Source organism: Ictidomys tridecemlineatus, chromosome 5, assembly GCF_052094955.1.
Source record: "Ictidomys tridecemlineatus isolate mIctTri1 chromosome 5, mIctTri1.hap1, whole genome shotgun sequence".
Lineage (NCBI taxonomy): Eukaryota > Metazoa > Chordata > Mammalia > Rodentia > Sciuridae > Ictidomys > Ictidomys tridecemlineatus.
In genome coordinates this window covers 169,374,397-169,397,527 of record NC_135481.1, presented here as the reverse complement: position 1 = coordinate 169,397,527, position 23,131 = coordinate 169,374,397, and the positions used below count along the sequence as shown (strand labels likewise).

General features: G+C 36.9%; 1 protein-coding gene across 1 annotated transcript in view; it reads left to right on the top strand.

Moving 5' to 3' along the window:
- Positions 1-21,204, top strand: part of Bmp2 (bone morphogenetic protein 2) — a 44,142-nt gene extending 22,938 nt beyond the window's left edge. The window contains exon 4 of the mRNA XM_078051430.1: positions 20,616-21,204. Within this exon, the coding sequence (XP_077907556.1) occupies positions 20,616-20,621 (6 nt within the window). The 3' untranslated portion in view covers positions 20,622-21,204. The remainder of the gene's footprint in view (positions 1-20,615) is intronic.
- Positions 21,205-23,131: the final 1,927 nt, after the last annotated feature.

Here is a 23,131-nt window from a genome sequence, read left to right as displayed (position 1 = left end):
GAAGAATAATTTGGAGGCTATAGCAGGAATAATTCTGCAATGACTCTCAAGATTCCTGATCCTGTAAACACCTTCTATAATCCCTCCCCTTTGAGTACAGTAGACTTGTAAATATGATGGAAATAATCAGTCGACTTTGCTAACCAAGAGGAATTGTTCTAAGTAGTATGACCTAAACAGGTGAGATATTTAAAAAGGGTGAACAATCAGAGACTGTACTCCTTCTGGCCTAGAAGAGTAAGCAAAGAAACAGGTTGTGAGCTGCCTGAGGGCCATGTGGTAAGGTAATGCAGGCAGCCCCTGGAAGCTGAGAGTGATCCCTGACCAATAGCTGGCAAGAGAACAGGGACTTCAATCTTAGGGAAACAAGGAGGCAAATTTTGCCAACAATTAGTAAGTTTGGAAGAGGACCTTGATCCTCGGGTGAAGCTCATAGCCTTCCTTAACACACTTATGACCCTGAATAAGCAGAAGTACTAGCTCTTATACCTGGACTTTCATCCCACGGAAACCATGAGATAATGAAATTGTATTACTTTAAATCACTAAGTTTGTAAAATATTGTTACTTTGTAGATAATAAACACATAAGCTACCAGCAGTATTCCAACTTATAAAAGATGGTGGCTTGTACTAGATTTGTGGTAAGGAAGATGAAAAAAAGTGAATGGGATCGAGATCTGCTTTGGAAGTATGTTTGGCATTACTAGCTGATGTGTTAGACATGTCATGGAAGAGGAGGAAGAACTAAATGTGATTTTTAAGATGTTCTGATTTGAGCTGCTTAGTGATTAGTGGCCCAGATTATGGACAAGGAGAGGTATGGCAAAGGAAAACATTTCCAGAGAAACATCAAGAGTTCTGTTTGGACAGGTTGAATTTATTTGGGAGATATCCAAACAGAGTGATTGTCAAGTAAGCAATGGGTATATGAACTCAGAGGAGAATCCGAGGTTGCAAATCTAAGTTCAAGACTCATTGGCATGTCAGTATCACTTCATGTGATAAGGTAGAGGGGAGGAAAATGACCAGCCCAAACTTCAAGGCACTTTGGCATGTAGAGGCCACGCAGAGGAAATAGAAGTTAAAAGGGGCCTGAAAGGAGAATGAAGAGGCAAGAAAGAAGGGAAGACACCTGGAGAATCCGTTAGGATGAAAGGGAGGGGATAGTCCTTATACAGCTGAACAGAGGCACACCATCAAATACTGCTGACGTCTGTAGCAAGGACAGGAGAGATAAGGGTCCACTGGATTTGTGATCTTGATTCAAGTGAGCCATATGGCCTTGAGCAGGAGCCAGGTGGGTGCAGGTGAAGAGTAAAACAAGGTTGAGAAAATGGAGACAGTGACTGTGGACAACTCTGTATTGATTCCATTGAGGCAGCAAACTGAGGGTTTTCTGGGGCCAAGAGCAATTTGTGTGTGTGTGCATGTTTGTTGAAGACAAGATATTAATTCATGATTGTTTGCTGAAGAAGAGAAAAATTGAAGATCACAGGAAAGAATGAGATAGTTCAAACAGGCAGGTCTCATAGAATTTTGGAGGAGATGGATCCAGAAGTCTCACGGGGAGGACTAACTTTTCCTCCAGTGAAACTAGTGAAAAGAACACGGATGTTGAAGTCGGTGGTTGCTCTTCTTAATAATTAGGATTCATGCACTTATTCCATATGGTTTCCACCAGTGGTCATATCTGATATCATTATAAGACATTTTTATCAAACCATGGAATCTGATGGGTTCAAGTCTCGTCTTCCTGTAGCACTGGATCACATTCTCAGGCTTGCAGAAGCGTCAGTGCAATCAAGGTGCTCCATTACCACAAAGATCTATTTTGTGCTACCTCTTTATAGTCACACCCACCACATTCCCTCCAACAGCCTTAACCTTCTGCAACCACTAATCTCTTTTCCAGATCTATAATTTTATCATTTAGAAAATGTTATATAAATGGAATCATACACTGTGTGACCTTTTCATATTGCCCCCCTCTCTCCCCCACCCCAAACACACACTGGAATCAGATCAATCCATGTTGATGTGCATAGCAGGAGTTCACTGCTTTTTATTGCTGAGCAGTATTTCATGGTAGGATGTATCACTTTCAGTTTAGCCCTTTACCCACCAAGTAACATCTGAGTCCATTAAAGTTGTTGGCTATTGTGAATAAAACTGATATGGATAAACAGAGTCATAAAGCTTCTAGGGACTCTCAGGTTTGGGTGTGAATGTCAGTTTTCATTTCTCTGGAAAAAATTTCCCACAGTGCGGTTGCCTGATCACGTGGTAAGATCATTATTTTTTTCCTGTTTTGTTAAAGAAAATGCCATACAGTTTTCTAGAGTAACCGTAGTATTTTTTCACTCTGACCAGTGATGTACCAGGGATCTAGCTTCTCTGCACCCTTTCCAGCCTTTGGGGTTGCAACTATTTGTTTTAAATTTTAGCTCTGAGGAACATTGTATAGTGACATCTCTTACAATTCTTGTTTTCTGTTTTGCTATTAGGCACATCAAACATATGTGCTTCTCTGCCAGTCCTTATGTTTTCTTCGGTGAAATGTCTCTTCGTGGTGTTTGCCCATTTTCTAACTAGACTGTTCACTTTTTAATATTGAGTTTTGAATTCTTTATATATTTTGGAGATGAGTCCTTTCTCATGTTGGTGGCCTGCAAATGTATTCTCACATTGTGTAGCTTGTCTTTTCATTGTGTCAGTAGGATCTTTTACAGAACAAAATTTTTGTTTTGAATGACATCAAATGCATCAATTTTCTTTAATTAATGGGTATCATGTTTAAAAACACTTCATCAAGTTCTTAGTCTTAAAGATTTTCTCCTATGTTTTCTTCTAAAGGTTTTATCAATTTACATTGAAATCTACGGTCCATTTTGAGTTAAATTCTGTATGCTGTGAAGTTTGGATGAAGGTTCTTTTTGTTCTTTTATTTTTCTCTTTGATTCTCCACCCCTGGAATATTTAATTACTCAGCACAATGTGAAAAGATGTCCGTTGTTCATTGAATTGTTTTCTGCCATTGTGGAAAATCAGTTTCCTATACTTAAGTGAGGCTATTTCTGGGTTCTCTGTTTTGTCTTATTAGTCTATCTGTCTGCCTGGGTTTACAACAAAGTTTGATTACTATAGCTACTATGTCTTAAATGTGCGTAGAGTAATTCCTTTTACTTTCTCCTTTGGGCAGATAGTTTTAGCTATTCTGGATCTTTGCCTTTCTATATAAAATTTAGAATAATATCTTTGCTGTATTTAAAAGCAATTATAATTGCTTAATAGCAATTCTGTTGCACCTGTAGGTCAATTGAAGGAGAATTGACATCTTTACTCTCTTCTAATCCATGAACATTTTGCTCTTCATTTCATTCTATTGTCTTTGATTCCTTTCATCAACATTTTGTAGCATTCAGCATAGAAGTCCTACATCCATTTTCTTAGAGTTGTTCTCAACTATTTCTCTCTTTTGAGTGGGGTACAATTTTATGTTCTTGTGTTTTAAAGTTGTTTCAGTGTGTTAATTGCTAATATAAAAATATAGTTAATTTTCCCATATTGATCTTGTATCCCAAGATCTTGCTGACTTTAGATTTTTAGTTTAAGGAGGGATTTTGTAGATTCTTTTGGGTTTTCCACATCAATCAGAATGTCATCTGTGAATAGAGCAATTGTGTCATCCTTGGAGAAAAGGAGGACAGTAAAACACTATATCCCTGAAGTACCCCTTCTCCACTCCCAAGGACTTAGCCAAGTTAAAGGAACAAGGAAAGCAAGTCTTGGCTGGAATGTCCAGATAAGTATTATCATAAAGGACATTGGCTGTCTCTCATGTATGCTGGGAACTAGGGCAAGTTAGCATTATCCGTAGAAAGCTGCTTTCTTGCATGCATGCCAAGTTCCTTGGGATGCTGGTCATACAATGAAAAAAAGCAAGCCAAGCTAGTGATGTCACTCCTTCTGTAGTTTAACCTATAAAACTTCTCTCCATGTGGTAATTGGTGCAGAATTGAGGACACTATGGAGAGGATAAGTGCCACTCTTTCAGTCACACACCACAGGATAAGGCATTATGAAGCTTGATTCTATTTTCATGAATAATATCTTCTTTTGGAGAAGCACAATGAAGGACAGTGGTACCATCTCCCCAGCCTGCTGCCACTGGACCTTCCCTATTTTTCAATAAATCTATGTCTCATGTGCTATCCCTGGATACTTTCTTCGTTCAGCAATCTATCTCACTGTCCTACCACAGCTGGGTTATGGACAGCAGAGCACTTTCTTCATTTCCAATGTATATGCCTTTTATTTCCTTTTCTTGCCTGATTGCATTGGCTACAAATCCCAGTAGTTTGAATATTAGTGATGAAAATGTACATCCTTGCCTTGTTCCAAATTTCAAGTGTGGGAAGCAATCTTTCACCACTACATATGACCTTAGCTTCAGATACATTTTGAAAGATGTTCAAGATATTCTTTATTAAAAACTAGGTATAGAATTCTGAGTTGATTATTATTTTTTTTTAGAGTTAGTCCATTTTATAGTATTTTATTGGTAATAAAGAATAGAGGTATACAACTATATATCTTCCAGAGAATACATTGTGTATGTAAATAGTGAAGCTGATTAAAATGTAATTTTTTTTATTGTTGGTCGTTCAAAACCTTACACAATTCTTAATACATCATATTTCACAGTTTGATTCAAGCGGGTTATGAACTCCCAACTTTACCCCGTATACAGATTGCTGTATCACATCAGTTACCCTTCCATTGATTGACATATTGCCATTCTAGTGTCTGATGTATTCTGCTGTCAGTCCTATTCTCTACTATCCCCCCTCCCCTCCCCTCCCCTCCCCTTTTCTCTCTCTACCCCTTCTACTGTAAATCATTTCTTCCGTTTGTATTATCTTGTCTTACCCCTCCATTACATAGTTCTTGATATATCATATTTCACATTTTGATTCAAGTGGGTTATGAACTCCCATTTTACCCCGTAAACAGCTTGCAGAATCACATCAGTTACACTTCCATTGATTTACATATTGCCATCCTAGTGTCTGTTGTATTCTGCTGCCTTTCCTATCCTCTACTATCCCCCCTCCCCTCCCCTCCCCTCCCCTCTTCTCTCTCTACCCCCACTACTGTAATTCAATCCTCCCCCTTGTATTATTTTTCCCTTTCCCCTCACTTCCTCTTGTATGTAATTTTGTATAACCCTGAGGGTCTCATTCCATTTCCATGCAATTTCCCTTCTCTCTCCCTTTCCCTCCCACCTCTCAACCCTGTTTAATGATGGTCTTCTTCTCGTGCTCTTCTTCTCTAGTCTGTTCTTAATTACTCTCCTTATATCAAAGAAGACATTTGGCATTTGTTTTTTAGGGCTTGGCTAGCTTCGCTTAGCATAATCTGCTCTAATGCCATCCATTTCCCTCCAAATTCTATGATTTTGTCATTTCTTAATGCAGAGTAATACTCCATTGTGTATAAATGCCACATTTTATTTTTTCTTTGAACACTTGAAAAGTATTGTGCCACTTCCTTCTGGATTCCATGACACTGTCATTCTAAACACTGTCATTTGAATTGGTTTTTCCCCCTTTATGTAAGAAAAAAAACAAATGGAAATTTGATAGAAGGAAAAGGACAAAGTGGGGAAAAATCAATGACCTGAATAGAACAATAGAAATTACCAAATCCAAGGATAAGAGAAAACTTTATGTGACTACTTTCATGATTTTGTCTTTAGTTTTTACAAGTTTGACCATGATGGGTCTTGAAATGGAATTTGTTTTCATTTGTTTGTTTTTGTTTAGTTTCTTTAGTTTATAAGTCCTTAAAATGTTTTCACATTACTTTGCCTTTTTTATTGTTGATTTAAATCACATTCTTTCCCTTTCTTTTTAGGACTCTAATAACAAGAGACTTTGTTATGTTTTCATATATTCTTGAAATATTCTTGAGACTGTTTTTTTCAGTCTATTTTCTCTCTACTGTTTGAAATAGATAATTTATATTTTTCTATTCAAGGCCATTGATTTTTTTCCCCTTTGTCCTCTTTTTTGTACTGTTGAGTACATTATTGAGTTTTTTGAATCATTATTTTATTTTTTATTTCTAAAATTATATATATATATATATTTCAATACTTTTGTATTTTTTTAGTTATTCATGACAGTAGAATGCCTTTTTACATATCATGCATACATGGAGTATAACTTCCTATTCTTGCAGTTCTACATGATGTGGAGTTATACTGGTCATGTATTCATATATAAACATAGAAAGGTTATGTCCAATTAATTCTACTGTCTTTCCCATTCCCATCCTCCATCCCTCCTCCTTTACCCCCATTCCCTCCTGTCCAATCTGGTGAACACCCCACCTATTGTGAGTCAGCATCCACATATCAAAGAGAACAGTTGGCCTTTGGTTTTTTGGGATTGGCGTATTTCACTTAGCATGATAGACTCCATGTTACGGTTTGGATGTGAGGTGTCCCCCAAAAGCTCTCATGTGAGACAAAGCAAGAAGGTTCAGAGAAGAAATGACTGGGTTGTGAGAGTCTTAACCCAATCAATAAATTAATCCTCTAATAGGAATTAACTGAGTGGTAACAGAAGTGGCAGGGTGTAGCTAGAGGTGAGAATTAGGGGTATGGCTTGGGGGTATATATATTTTGTATCTAAAGAGTGGTACTGTCTCTGCTTTCTGATCATGATGTGAGCTCCTTCTTTCTGCCACAATCTTCCTTAATGATATTCTGCCTCACTTCAGGCCCGGAGGAATGGAGCCAGCCCTGAAACCATGAACCTTCAAATAAACTTTTGTTCCCTAAAATTGTTCTGGTCAGAGCTTTTAGTCACAATGAGAAAGCTGACTAAAACACTCCAGTTCCACCCATTTACCAGCAAATGCCATGATTTCATTCTTCTTTATGGCTGAATAATATTCCATTGTGTATGTGTCCCATTTCTTTATACCTTCTTCAATTGAAAGGCATCAGGTTGCTTTCATAGCTTGGCTATTGTGAATTGAGCTTCTGTTAACATCGATGTTGTCGTATCATTATAGTATGCTGATTTTAAGTCCTTTGGGTGTATGCCACGGAGTGGGATAACTGATTCAAATGCTAGTTCCATTCTAAGTTTTCTGAGGAACTCATTACTGCTTTCGAGATGGTTGCCCCAATTTGCAGTCCCACCAGCCAATGAAACTTTTTCCCTATATCCTCACCCACATTTATTGTTACTTGATTCTTGATAATTGACTGGAGTGAGATAGAATCTCAATGTAGTTTTAATTTGCAATTATCTAATTGCTAGAGATGATGAACCTTTTTTCATATATGTGTTGACCATTTGTATTTCTTTTTCTGTGCAATGCCTGTTCAGCTCCTTTGCCCATTTTTTGACTTTTTGCTGTTAAGTTTTTTGAGATCTTTACATATCCTGGATATTAATGCACAATCTGAGGGACAAGTGGCAATGATTTTCTCCCTTTCTATAGGCTCTCCATGTTCCTGATTATTTTCTCTGCTGTGAAGAAGCTTTTTACTTTGATTCCATCTCATTTATTGATTCTTGATTTTACTTCTTGTGCTTTAGGAGTCTTGTTGAGAAAATTGTTTCCTGAATTGACATGATGGATATTTGGGCCTACTTTTCTGTCTAGAAGACCAGCAGGGTCTCTGGTCTAATGCCTTGGTCCTTGATCCACTTTGAGTTGAGTTTTGTGCAGGATACAAGATAGGTGTCTAATTTCATTGTATTACATATGGATTTCCAGTTTTCTGAGCACCACTTGTTGAAGATGCCATCTTTTCTCCAATGTATGTATATGGTACCTTTGTCCAGTATTCATGTGGGTTTGTCTAAGTGTCTTCTATTCTGTACCATGGATCTTCATGTATGTTTTGATGCTAATACCATGCTATTTTTGTTACTATGGCTCTATAGTATAGTTTAAGGTCTGGTATGGTGATGCTTCTTACTTCACTTTTATTGCTAAGAATTGCTTTGGCTATTCCAGGCTTCTTATTTTTCCAAATAAATTTCATGATTGTTTTCTTTTTCTATTTCTATGAAGAATGTTTTGGGAATCTTAATAGGAATTGCATTAAATCCGTATAGCACTTTTGGTAGTATGTTCTTTTTGACAATATTATTTCTGCCTATCCAAGAACATAGGAGGTCTTTTCATCTTCTAAGCTCTTCTTTAATATCTTTCTTTAGTGTTCTGCAGTTTTCAATGTAGAGGTCTTTCACCTCTTTTTGAAGATTGATCCTCAAATATTTTATTTTCTTTGAGGTTATTGTGAATGGGATACGTTTCCTGATTTCTCTTTCAGTTGATTGAGTGAAATGACTATGGGTATTAATTTTATCTCCTGCTACTTTGCTGAATTCATTTATGAGTTCTAGAAGATTCCTAGTAGAGTTTTTTGGGTCTCCTAAATATAGAATCATGTCATCAGCAGATAGAAATAGTTTGAGTTCTTCTTTTCCTATTTGTATCCTTTTCTTTTTTCTAATTGATATGGCTAAAATTTCTAGGACTCTGTTGACTAGGAGTGGTGAAACAGGATATCCCTGTCTTGTTCCAGTTTTTAGAAGGAATGCTTTCAATTTTTCTCCGTTTAGAATGATGTTGGCCTTGGGTTTAGCATATGTACCTTTTACAATGTTGAGGTATATTTCTACTAGTTCTAGGATTTTAATGTTTTGACCATGAATGAATGCTGTATATTGTCAATTTTTTTTCTACATCTATAGAGATACTCATGTGATTCTTGTCTTTAAGTCTATTATGTGATGAATTACATTCATTGATTTCCATATGCTGAACCAAACTTGTATCCCTGAAATAAACCCCACTTGATCGTGGTGCACTATTTTTTAAAATATGTTTTTGTATTTGAATGTCGGTATTTTATTTTTGCATCTATGTTTTTCAGAGATATGGGTTGACATTTTTTTCCTTGATGTATCTTTGGTTTTGGTATCAGGGTGATATTAGCTTCATAGAATGAGTTTGAAAGGGTTTCTTCCTTTTTTATTTCATGGAATAATTTGAGGAGGATCAGTGTTAGCTCATCTTTGAAGGCCTGGTAAAACTCAGCTGAGAATTTGTCTGGTCCTGGGCTTTTCTTTCTTGGTAGGCTTTTGATAGTGTCTTCAATATCATTACTTGAAATTTATCTGTTTAAATTTTCTATGTCCTTCTGATGGAAGTGAGGTAGGTCATATGTCTGTAGAAATTTGTGGATATTCTCAAAATTTTCTATTTTTTTAGAGTATAAATTTTCAAAGTCGGTTCTGATTATTATCTATATTTCTGTAGTGTCCGTTTTGTTATTTCCTTTTTCATCATGAATTTTAGTAATTTGACTTTTCTCTCCCTTTCTCCTTGTTAGCTTGGCTAAGGCTTTATCAATTTTATTGATTCTTTTCAAAGAAACAACTTTTTGTTCTGTTGATTTTTTTTAATAGTTTCTTTTGTTTCAATCATTGATTTCAGCTCTGATTCTAATTATTTTCTGTCTTCTACTGCTTTTGGTGTTGATTTGTTCTTCTTTTTCCAAGACTTTGAGATGTAATGTTAGGTTATTTATTTGTTGACTTTCTATTCTTTTAATGAATGAGCTCAATGCAATGAATTTTCCTCTTAGCACAGAGATTTTGATGTTTTATAACTATTTTCATTTACCTTTAATTTTTTTATTTCATCCTTCATTTCTTCTGCTTATCCATTCATAATTCTATAGCATATTATTAAGTCTCCAGGTATTAGAGTAGCTTGTATTTTTTATTTTATTGTTGATTTCTAATTACATTCCATTACGATCTGATAGGATGCAATGTATTATCTCTATTTTTTGTATTTGCTAAGAGTGGCTTTGTAGCCTAAGATATGGTTTATTTTATAGAAGGGTCCACTTGCTGCTGAGAAGAAAGTGTAGTCACTTATGGTTGAAATATTCTATATATATGTCTGTAAAGTCTAAATTATTAATTGTATTTTTTAGTTCTATAGCTTCTTTATTTACTTTTTTTGGAGGATCTATCCAGTTGTGAGAGAGGTGTGCTAAAGTCAGCCGTATTACTGTGTTGTGATACATTTGCTTCTTGAAATTGGGAAGGCTTTATTTGATGTATGTAGATGCTCCATTGTTTGTGGCATAAATATTTATGATTGTTATATCATGTTGACGTATTACTCCCTTAAGCAGTATGAGATGTCTTTTTTTGTCCCTCCTGATTAACTTTGGCTTGAAGTCCACTTTTCTGATAGAAGTACCTGCTGGTTTACTCAATTTATGTGAGTGATATGTTTTTTCTCATCCTTTCACCTTCAGTCTGTGGATGTTTTTGCCTATGAGGTGAGTCTTTAGAGAGAGCATATTGTTGGGTCTTGTTGTTTTTTTTTTGTTTTTTTAGAGAGAGAGAGAATTTTTTAATATTTATTTTTTAGTTTTCGGTGGACACAACATCTTTATTTTATTTTTATGTGGTGCTGAGGATCGAACCCAGTGCTCTGTGCATGCCAGGCGAGCACGTTACCGCTTGAGCCACATCCCCAGCCCTTGTTTTTTAATTCAATCTGCCAGTCTATGTCTTTTGATTGATGAGCTTAAGCCATTAATCTTTAAGTTTATTATTGAAAAAATGGTTTGTATTCCTGGTCATTTTGGTTTATTTATAGTTTTTAATTTGAATTAGTTTCTCCTTTAATTTGCTATTCCTTTAGTGTGGTTCCTACCTTTTCTTGTTTTCACTTTTTTTAAATTTCATCCTCATGGAATATTTTGTTGAGAATGTTCTATAGTGCAGGCTTTTTAGATCTTAATTCTTTTCACTTTTGTTTATCATGAAAGTTTTTTTTTTTAATTTCATCATCAATTCTGAAGCTTAATTTTGCTGGGTATATTATTCTTGGCTGGCATCCACTTTCTTTCAGAGCTTAGTATACATTATTCCAAGAATTCCTAGTTTGAAGGTGTGGGTTGAAAGATTAGCTGAGATCAGATTAGTGTCTCTCTAAATGTTATCTGTCATTTTTCTCTGGCAGCCTTTAAAATTCTATCCTTATTATGTATGTTAGGCATTTTCATCATAATGTCCCTTGGTGTGAGTCTATTGTATTTTTGTATATTTGGGATCCTTTAAGCCTCCTATATTTAATTATCCATTTTATTATTTAGGTTTGGAATAATTTCTGATATTATTTCATTGAACAGATTGTTCATTCCATTTCTTTGTATCTCAGAGCCTTCAATTATCTCAACAAATGTTAAATTTGGTCTTTTCAGTTTATCCCATATTTATTGGAAATTCTGTTAATGGTCTCTTCACATCTTTTCTCCATGGTCAACTTTGTTTCCAAAATTATATATTTTGTCTTCATTGCCTTAAACTCTTATCTTCTAAGTCATCAAGTCTGTTGGTGATGCTTTCAATTTAATTTTTAATTTGGTTTATTAATTTTTTATTTTGAGGATTTCTCCCTTTTTTTCAGAATCTATATCTCTTTATTGAAGTAATTTTTCACATCCTATATTTTCTTTCTGATTTCACTCCTTATACTGACTTTACTTCACAGATCAGTTTAATTATGTCCATTCTAAACTTCTTCTCTGATATTTCTTCCACTGTGTTGTTAGTGGATTCTGTTATTGAAGTTGAAAGAAGGATCAAGGCTCGTCATCGGAGAAAATGCCCGTTTATTGAGGAACAGCTCTGCATATTTATAGAGCTGGGGGTGGTTTGACAATTTTGACAGTTTAATGGTTGAACAGTTTGACAGATGACATGGGGTGCTTTCTGATTGATGGGTAAGGATCATGTGAGCCAGCAGGGCTCACCATTGGACGGCTTTTATTGAGGGATGGGGAAGTTAGTCTTTGGAGCCGGGCGACTCCCAACAGAAGTATCTTGGTTTGTTCAGGGTGATTTGTTCCCTTACTTTTTTCTTTTTTTTCTCTTTCTTTTTTTTTTATTAGTTGTTCAAAACATTAAAAAGTTCTTGACATATCATATTTCATACATTTGATTCAAGCAGATTATGAGCTCCCATTTTTACCCTGTATACATAATGCAGATTCACATCGGTTACACATCCACTTTTTTACCTACTGCCATACTAGTGTATGTTGTATTCTGCTGCCTTTCCTAACCTCTACTATACCCCCTCCCCTCCCCTTCCCTCCCCTCCCATCCCCTCCCTTCCCATCTTCTCTCCCTATCCCTTACTTTTTTCATGTTGTATGTGTATCTACCCATCTAGCAGTATGGATTGGAGGCAGTAGAGTTTCTTCCCTGTGGACTTATAGTATTCCTGAAGCTTCCCAGTACCTCACTGTTTAGGGGGAGACAAATAATAACAACAACCAATGCAAACCATATACAGCACTAAATCAAATAGTTTCTACTATAACATCTACAGTGTTAATTATCACAATAAACAGAAATTATATGATCAGTTATTGCCTACAATAAAAGAGTAAATTTGCAAAAGGGTTTATAATTTCAAATGGTGGACAAGGAGAGAACAGAAGTGACATAGGATGTGAGGATTATGAGGGAAGAGGAGACAAGATAGAAGTAAAAAATTAAAGGAAGAGTAAAAGAGAACAATAGAGATTGCCTATTAGAAGAAGAAAAGAGAGAAATAGTCAAGGAAAACAGTTAAGAGAAAAAAAAAATATATATATATATATATGTGTGTGTGTGTGTGTGTGTGTGTGTGTGTGTGTGTATAAAGTAAAATTTTTTAAAAAAGACTATAAAAGAAAACTAATATATACAAATGAAACTTCCTAGTCCTCAAAAAACTGATCCATGAAAAATAATCGGCTTCAAAAATGCTAGAAATGAGAATAAAATATGAATAAGTATAAATGTCTATGTACCATTAAGGTCACAATTAAACAGAGAAAAAGAGAGTGTGGTGTGGTGTGTGTGTGTGTGTGTGTGTGTGTGTGTGTGTGTGTGTGTGAGAGAGAGAGAGAGAGAGAGAGAGAGAGAGAGAGAGAGAATCTTGATGAAAAGTTAATTTTTCCCCCCATTGGAGTTCAAAAGATTCTCAGCTTCTCAGCAATTTTAGTTAGAGTCATCTGGAACATGATGTCCAATCTCCAGATTTCTGGATTAAGAGAAGTAATTCTATAGGCAGAATTCCTGGAGGCAGGGTTTAGACTTGGGTGGGCTCCAGGCTCTTTGCTGAATGCCAATTGGTCTGGAGGTTTTTAGTTAGCACACCTCCAGCACCCAGTAATTGCCAATCCATGCTGGATATGTGTACCTCAGGGATTTCTCCTGGGTTCCATTCATGTGGTGGAGGAACCAATTCTTAGTCCCCTACATCACCTGTAGCCCCCACATTTCTTAGTCTTGAGTTCCGTCTCCAAATTCAATTGCTCCCACCCCTGTGAGATTCTGAGATCCCAGCTAGACATGTCTCTCTCAGCAGGTAGAGCAAACAGCCAGATTGGAGGGGATGGGGTAAAGCCAGGTGTTTCCATGAGCAGTTGTGCCCTGTACCTCTCTCCACGTTTGACTTTCTCCTGGTTACTTGAGCACATTCTAGGTCATGTAGTGTGCGTTTGCTGGGTCTGTATTTCAGGCCAAACTCCGGTTTGCTGGGAATCAGCTCCCTTATCTGCTAGCCCCCATGCTGCAGCTGGAAAATGTTTCTTTCCTTTGTCCTCCACAAGCTGTCTGGAGAGATGGTGGCTTCTTTCCTGCACAAGGATATTGTGCAGTGCACCTTTCAGTTTAGTCAGGCAATGTCCTTGATTTCCAAACACAGTGTACCCAGCCACACCTCAGGCCTCCTAAAAGTGTGGGTTTCTTTATTTCCCTTATCCCTCCACTTTGGTCATGGAGAGACCACTCTGGCTGGTGCTTCCCACCTGGCCACCACAGTGGCTGTGCCACTGGGGATTTTATCTTTTTGTTTTTTTTTTTTTAATTTATCATGAATGAAATTATTTTCCTGATTTCTTTCTCAGTTGGTTTGTTATTGGTAATAGTGGTTATAGAGTAGTTATTGATTTTTTATATGCTGATTTTTTATCATGTGACTTTTTTTTGCATTGGTTTATCAAATCCGGAAGTCTTCTGGTGGAGTCTTTAGGGTCTTCTAAGTATAGGATCTTTTTATCAACAAATAGGAAAAATTTGACTTATTTCTTTCCTATTTGCATCCCTTTAATTTCTTAATATTGCCTAATTGTTCTGATAAAAATTTTAATTACCATAATGAATAGGAGTGGTGAGAGTGGACATCCTTGTCTCATTCTAAATTTTGGAGAAAATGCTTTCAGTTCTTCCCCATTCAATATGATGTTGGTAGTACATTTTTTTTTGTACATAGCCTATTGAGGTAAGATCATTCTATACCTTCTTTATTAGAGCTTTTATTATAAAGGGATGCTGAATTTTTTCAGAAGATTTGTTTTCCTGCATCTATTGAGATGATTGTGTGATTTTTATCATCCTTAATTCTACTTGTTTGGTATGTTATGTTTAGTGATTGGTATATGTTCAATCATTCTTGTATCCCTGGAATGAAACTAACTTGATCATGGTGACTAATCTCTTTAATGTGTTGTAGAATTTGGTTTGTGTCTTATTAAGTATTTTTCCATCTATGTCAGTCATTGGTCTGTAGTTTTCTTTATGTGTCCTTATCTGATTTGGGTATCAGTGTGTTACTGACTTTGTAGGTTGAGTTTGAAAGTGATCCTTCTCTGTCTATTTCATGGACTAATGTGAGAAGTATTGATATTAGTTCTTCTTTAGAGATCTGGTAAAATTTCAGCAGATTTCTGTGAGGTCCTGGGATTTTCTTTGATTGGGAAATTTCTACTGATGCTCTAATCTCATTTCTTATTGTTGAACTGCTTATTTTTGAAGAATATACCCTTGGTTCAAATTTGATACATAACATTCACCTAGACATGTATCTATTTATTCTAAAATTTCCAACCTATTGAAATATAAGATTTCAACATAGCCCCTAATTATTGTCTGGATTTCTGTGATATACATTGTAATATTTCTCTTCTTTCACCTCTGATTTTATTACCTTGGGTGTTTTTGCACTTTCTTTTGGTTAGCTTGGCTAGGAGTTTACCAATCTTGTTTATCTTTTCATAGAACTAACTCTTTGTTATGTTATTTATTTGTTCTCTATTTCATTAATTTTAGCTCTGATCCTTATTATATCTTTCTTTCTACTTGTTTTGGGTTTGGCTTTCATTATTTTTCTGAGATCTTGAGATGTGGCATTAGGTTACTTATTTAAGATCTTTGACTTTCTAATGTGACACTCATAGCTGTAAGTTTTTCTCTTAGAACTGCTTTTGCTGTATCCCACAGATTGTGGTATGTTGTGCTTTCATTCTCCCTTGATTCTAGGAATTTTTAAAAGCTTCCCCCCTGATTTCTTCAGTGACCAATTTTTTCAATGATAATTCAAAAGTATATCATGCAACCTCCACATTTGTATATTTCCTGTAGATTTTCTTGATGTTGAGTTCTAATTTCACTCCATTATAATCTGATAAGATGCAAGAAAATTATTTCTATTTTAAAAGCAAAATGAAAGACTTGCTTTATGACCTAAAATAAGATTTGTTTTGGAGAAAGTTCCATGAGTTGCTGAAAAGAATTTGTATTCTGCTACTGTTGAATGGAATATTCCGAAGATATCCGTGAAGGCCATTTGATCTGTAGTGTAGTTTGACTCTAGTGATGTTGTTGTTGTTGACTTTTTTGGGGGGAGCTGGATCTGGATGGCCTATCTATTAAAAGAGTGGGGTATTGAAGTCGCCCGCTATTATTGTGTTGGGGCCTTCCTGTCTCTTTACGTGTACGATGACTGCTTTGTTGAGTAATTTTAACATCTGAATTTTTTCAAGGCAGCACTGTATGATTGCTTTTCTTATTTGGAGTTCTTCCTGGTCCCTGGTGTAACAAGTGAGTTTCTATTGAAAGCTGGAAAGTTTGGGTATTTTAAGACTAGGTCTTATTTAAATTCGGCTTTAGCAGTCCTTTTCTGACAACACGCTGGCAGATGAAGAGGGTGGTGCACCTTCTTACTGTCCGGTGGGGCTGGAAATCCAGCTCTTCCACTCTGCCTCCACTGATGCTCAGGAGCAGAGGGACTCCTTGTCCCTGCCACAGCGGGTTGGAGTTTCAGGATCTCCATAGGCCATCTTCCTCTGGCACCATGAGTGGGAGTATCCTTATTGCACAGTGAGTAGGGCTGGAGCACCTTATTCCAACATGCCAAGGGTGGGTGCCTGGACTCCCTACATTGTCTTTGCTGGAAGAAGTAATTTAGGGGCTGTGATTTCTTTCTAGGATGTTTGGTTAAGTAGAATGGCTGTGATGTAAAATCTCTGTGTCTTGCTAGACTATCCTTTTCCTGGTTCTTTGACTGAAGAGAGTAAATTTTCTTTGTTCTTTTCTGTTTTTTTTTTTTTTTGTTGTTGTTGTTTTGCTTTTGTTCTTGCTTTTTTGTCTGTGATCATTGGTTTTTCCTGGTGACCAATTCTTCATTATCTAGTCTGGAATATATAAAGCAAACCTGAGAGTTTGCCATCTGTGTTCTTTAGGTACCCAGGTCCCTACCTAAACTGCCTTCCTCTCTTAACCTTTCACATATTCACCCTGTCTATCTATCTATCTATCTATCTATCTATCTATCTATCTATCTATCTATCTATCTATGATCTACCCATCTCTATTACCCCAGGTTTCTAGTTCTGCTTAATAGGACTAGGAGGGGTAAATGTGGCTACTAGCATCTTCCTGGAAAAAGAAATCCAAGCTGATGGGTTTATTCAGTCTTTAAATGAATTTAAACTCTTCAGATCAAAAAGTAATACATAACTTAAGTTTTCTGGAAGGAATAATTGAGACACTTAGGAGCAATTTACCTGATCAAAGTTACCTAGAAATGCAGCCTTGGCTTCAAGTAAAACCTTGGAATTTTAAATGATTATTATTTTTCTTTTCTTTCTTCTATGTTTATTAAAAAAAAAAAACTGAGAAGTCAAGGAGAAGGAGGAATAGTTACCAAAAAGAAGACTGAAAGAACAACATTTAGACTTAGAAAGAAAAATCAGCTAAAGTCACTAAACTAGGATTTTCAGGGGATTTTATTATTAATTTGGAAATGTTAATTTCCACAAATTGATTATATGATCTTGTTAATTATACCTTATTTGTTACATGAATGACTTTAATTATTTACACTGTTTCCTGAAACTGAGTGTCAGGGTTCAGATTTAGTAATCGCGTTCACAGATTGAACGAAATGGGAAGGATGAGAAAAATGTTTCATCATTTTGCAGGGTATACATCTTTCATCAGGACATCTTTAGTCCTGTGAACTATATAGTTTGTTGAGTATTTTTTTTAAATGTTAAGATGTTAGGCCAATCCTTTAAAACCCATTTTCTAGAGTTCTTTAACAGTTCCCAATATTACCAAGGCAACGATCAGCAGAGGGAATTGACTTCCCCAGGCAAATTTTCCTAACTCCTGTGTATTCCTAATAGTGTATCCACAGACTCTCTTTCCCTATGTTAGTTGCAATTATTTATGCTACTCTTTCAAACTTGCCAAGTTTAACAGGTGCAAGATGGGAAAGACCCAGTGGTGACAAGTGAACTGGTTTATCAGTTTGCTCCTTCTGTTTGGCCATCTTGATTCATCTAGGTATTGTGTGGCAAGTGTTATAGGCAGGGGGGAGGGGCAAAGCTGAATGAGCTCTTTAAAATATATGGAGGACAGCAGAAGGTGGAGGGTGGAGCAGAATGAGGTACGGGTGTCCACATTCCAAAGGTAAGTTCTCTTTGCTTCATGGAAGAATCTAGAGTTCTAACCATCCTGGATTTACCCACACATTTCCAGTTCCACCCTAGGTACCTACTGTTTAGGCATCTACTGAAGACCTTCTGTCTTTCGTCTTGCTTACTGTTCTTCCCATAGAGCTCTCAACACAGGAACAATTTCTCTTTGAAAGCAGCAACCTCTAGGCCCTTTTAACCATTCTCACTGCAGACTGCAGTGATATTTTTTTGGGGGGGGGATGCTACCTCTCTCAGTTGCAGAATAGGCTCAGCTGATGCTTTCAAAGTTGATCCAGGTGGTGACAGCAGCTCTTTTCTGACTTGCATTGCCAAGGACAGCAAGAGCCTTGTTTGCTGGCATTGCCTTTGTCTGAGACATAGGCTATCTTCTGCTTGGAGAAGGGACAAATCTATCTCTTGCTTTCTTTTTCTTTGTCTTAAATATTTCTGCCATAAAAAAAAGTGTGTCACACCTAAATTACCTGTCCATAGAGGAATCTTCAGTCCTATGATATTAGTGGGAGGGCATTTAGGGACAACTACGAAATCTCAGCTGCTGGTTTGCTGTCATTTCTACGAGGCTAACTGTCACCTCCAGAAGTCAGGCCAGTAGGAATAAATACATTTCCTCTATATAAGGAAATGTATTCCATGAGGAAATGGGGTTAGGAGATTAGCCCTTTCATTGGAACTGACTGGTTCTCCTACAGGTGAGGAGTCCTACTCCTCATTCTGTAAGTGAGATTATGGGTCCTTGCAGATTCACATTAGCATTGACTACTGACTGGGGAGGAGGATGACTGTACCTTTTAATTCCAGAAATCCTGCTTCATTAAGGTTTGAGGGTTGGTAAGCTCCAAGGTTCACAAGTCTTTTTGTTGTTGTTCTTGGTTTTTGTTTGTTTTTTGTAATGGTGGGGATCAAACCCTAAGCCTTGCACAAGTTGGTCAGACACTCTACCACTAAGCTATACCCCTAATTCCTTGAATGTTTTTTTTTTTAATAACTGTTTCTTTCTAGATCTGTCATTCTACATCAACATATGGAAACTTCTACATCTACTCCCTACACCACCATTTCTTTGTTCTCAAAGTCCCTATCCAAATTTATTCCCGCCCTTCTCAGAATTCAGAACTATAGCAGACGGCAGCAAAACCAGTAAGAAGCACTTAGAAAGATATACAAATATTTCAGGAAAGAACTTAGAATTTTGGAAGTCCTTTAATTCTAAATCCCTTGCTTTGTATTTTCTAATGAATTGGAGGATATTGTATCAGCAAGAGCATCTTCCTCCAATATTCACTTCTGTATCTCCATTTCACCTTGGATGGTATTTATGTCATTTTCATTTTCTTTGCAGATACTTCTCAATCTTGCTCCTTATGAGAAAGCATGCAAAAAAAGGTTTGCAAAGGGTAATGCTTTCTAATTCTATGCTCAAATATTCAATGATCTTTGTATATGATACTTCTAATTGCAAAACTGTGTGCACCTGGTTCACATCTAAATACTGATGACTCAGAAGCACTATTATGCTGATCTCATACTAATAGTCTCAAGGGAAGACGATTTCATAACTTTTCTAGTTTCAAAGTGTAGATGTCACTTCACATTGATTTTTAGCTTTCAGAATAAAGTGGGTATTTTAAATAATATTGAAAAGGCTAAATGTTTGATAGCTGCACCTAGAAAGAGGTAATGGATTATATGCTAGCTGAATATGCAGCAACTTTCCAGAATTCTTTAAAAAGTCAATACACACACACACACACACACACACACACACACATACACACACACACTATAACCCACATCTCCTTTATTAGGATCTGTGTTTTACCAAAAATCCCAGAAGATCCACAGGAACATAAAATTCTAAGAAGTGTGCCAGAGGTCATTTTAAGAACCCAGGATACAGCTTGCCAGTTTATGGCATCCCTCTGGTTATAGGAGTTGGCTCAGGAATAGGTATGTTCTCAAGGAGATTCTGGTAAAGGAAGTTCGTTTTCCTAGAGAAAATGTCAGAGGAAGGAGTAATCCCTTCTCCCTTAGTCTACTGGGCTGCCTAGAGGATTCCTAAAACCCCTGCAGTCTGATGATTACAGAGAGCACGGGCCAGGCAAGAGCAGAATGCGGGTTGAACCGCATCTGATTTCATGCTGTTCCTGGACTCTGTCAGTTACAGGAGCAACAGAGTCCTAACAGACAGGATGTTGGGTAGGATCCTGGGTAGGAAGACCCATATGGCAAAAAACCAAATACACCAGGGCAGGTGAAAGTGGCAGCTAAGACTACATGTCAGCCTGGTGCTGCCTGGCACGCAGGATAAATGAGACACAGTTCTGGAAAATCTCTCAGTTTGGGACCCAGTCGGAAGGCAAGACAAGAGGAATATTCCTGTGTGTTTGGCTGATAGAGAAGAGGAAGGGGTGAGTCATTGAAACACTGATGCTTTGGGTTGTTGTGAAAGGGAAGGGAGACACCCTAGGATCATTTAAATTGGATCTAGGCGCGGCAACTCAGGAAGAATCAATCTCTGATCCCAACTAGTATCTTGTCACCCTCACCCCCATGTATTCTCACCTTGCTTCTTCCACCACCCCAAGCCAAACAATGGTCCTCTGTGGCCTTCTGCTCAGTGGCCCCTCCCACCTCATCCTATTGGGTTTCCCCAATTCCACGTGATGTGGTCATGAGGTCACATGGATACTAAAATTCCTTTTCTTTTATTTTTTCAGTGCTGAGTATGGAACCCCAGGGCCTGAGTATGCTAGGCAACTGTACCACTGAGCGACATCCTTACTCAAAGACTGGCTATCTTGTATGACTTCTCCTAGCATCAACTTAATAAAGAGGAGAGAGAGATCTCACTTGGAGTCCCGACTTCATTCAGCAGTCTCTTTCCAGTGCCATCACGGAGGACCCCCACTGGAGATATATGATGATCATAACTGCCATTATAATGCCTTCGATGAATCACTTTTTAAAATTTGTTCTTTTTAGTTATACATGACAGTAGGATGTATTTTGACAAATTATACATACATAGAAAATAACTTATTCTATATTCTTGGGGTTGTACATGATGTGGAGTTACCCTGGCATGTATTCAAATATGAGGCTAGTAATGTCCGATTAATTCTAGTGTCTTTCTCATTCCCCTCCACCTACCCTTCCCTTTGTTCCCTTTTGTCTAATCCAATGGACTTCCATGTTTTCCCTCCTCACCCTCCCTTGTTGTGAGTTAGCATCCACATATCAGAACATTTTGCCTTTGTTTTTTGGGGATTGACTTATTTCACTCAGCATGATATTCTCCAGTTCCATCCATTTATCTGCAAATTCCATAATTTCCATTGTTTGTTATGGCTGAGTAATTTTCCATTGTGTATATATACCACAGTTTCTTTATGCATTCAGCCACTGAAAGACACCTAGATTGTTTCCATACGTTGGCTATTCTGAGTTGAACTTCTATAAACATTGATATGGCTGTGTCACTGTACTAAGCTGATTTTCAGTCCTTTGGGTATAAGCCAAGGAGTGGGATAACTGGGTCAAATGGTGATTTCATTCCAAATTTTCTAAGGTATCCCCATACTGCTTTCCATAGTGGTTGCAACCAATTTGCAGTCCCACCAGCAATGTATGAGAGTACCATTTTCCCACATCCTCACCAACATCTACTGCTACTTGTATTCTTCATAATTGCCATTCTGACTAAAGTAAGATGAAATTTCAGTGTAGTTTAATTTACATTTCTCTAATTGGTAGAGATTTTGAACATGTTTTCATATAATTTTGACCATTTGTATTTCTTCTTTTATGAAGAGCCTGTTCAGTTCCTTTGCCAATTTATTGATTGAGTTATTTGTTTTTTTGGTGTTAAGTTTTTTGAGTTCTTTGTATCACCTGGAGATTAATGTTCTATCCGAGGTACAGGTGGCAAAGATTTTCTAATGGAGCACTTCTGTGCTATGTGCTTGACATGTTTAATCTGTCTTAATTCTCTTTGCTGTCCAAAGAAGAAATTATTTTGTTGTATTTTTCAGATCAGGATCTTGTGGAGCCATTAAGGATTCTTGCTCACAGTTATGAAGTGGCAAGGAGAGATTTGAAACTTTGCCCTTACACAGAAAAACAATATTCATCAGTGGTGTTTAGACCTTGATTATCTGGTTGTTAATTGCATTCTCAAGCAAGCCAGTGTTTGAGAGTTTTGGTGTTGAGAGAACATCAAAAGGGCTATGAGTACTTGGGTCCAGGCACACTTTCCTATTCTCACTGAGTGTGCTGAACCAAGTCCACCTTCATCAGAAGGTTTTGCCAAGGTGGTGGAACTAGGTGTCTTCGTGTAGCAGACTTGTTTACACTTTTAATGCGACTGTGATCCTTTAAGCATCTCTCAGCTATGTTGCAATTTTAATCTGAAGTGCAGATATTAGTTGCATAAAAATCCTATTGGGGATTTAATTGTAGCTATTCTGACAGCTGAGGGATGTGAGGTTCACCTAGTGCACTGTGGTGTGCACTTCAAGTGCAGCAGTATCAGAATCAGAACCCAGTTATCTGATTACCATATTTATATATCATGTACACACACACACACATATATATATATATACACACATTTATATGTATATGTATATACATATATGTATACAATGTACATGGTATATATGTAAATCTGGATATATATATACATATATATATGCACACATATGCATAGAGAAATCATGTGTTTGTATATGGGGTGTGTGTGCGTATTTGATTATATCCTGTGCATACCACTGAATTGAAATTCATTGTTGATTTTTATTTTATTTTGGACTAAGTTGTTATTATCTAGATATATTTTCCTAAAAGTGCCTTTGCGGAAATTTCAAAGGTATGCAATTTTATTTTGGAGTCAGGACTTCTAGATAGAAGAGGTGAGGGGCATAGTAAATCTTCTACACCAAAAGAAATGTCAACTCTTAAACCCACCAAAGCTTTTTTTTTTTTTTTAAAAAAAAAACCTACTGAACCTTGGATAAGAATTGTGGAAATATAGTGTGTTTTAGCCCGAGGATGCTTCTGTTCACCCCATCCATATGACCCATTGTGTTGGTGAAGATGTTCTAATAAATAACAAGTTGAGACAACCAGCAACTTTCCTGCTGGAGGGAGATGACTTGGTTTGGAACAGAGATGAAATATCTCATCCCTAAGTGTTACTGAAAACAACACGATCTGTGGAAAACAAACAAGAAAG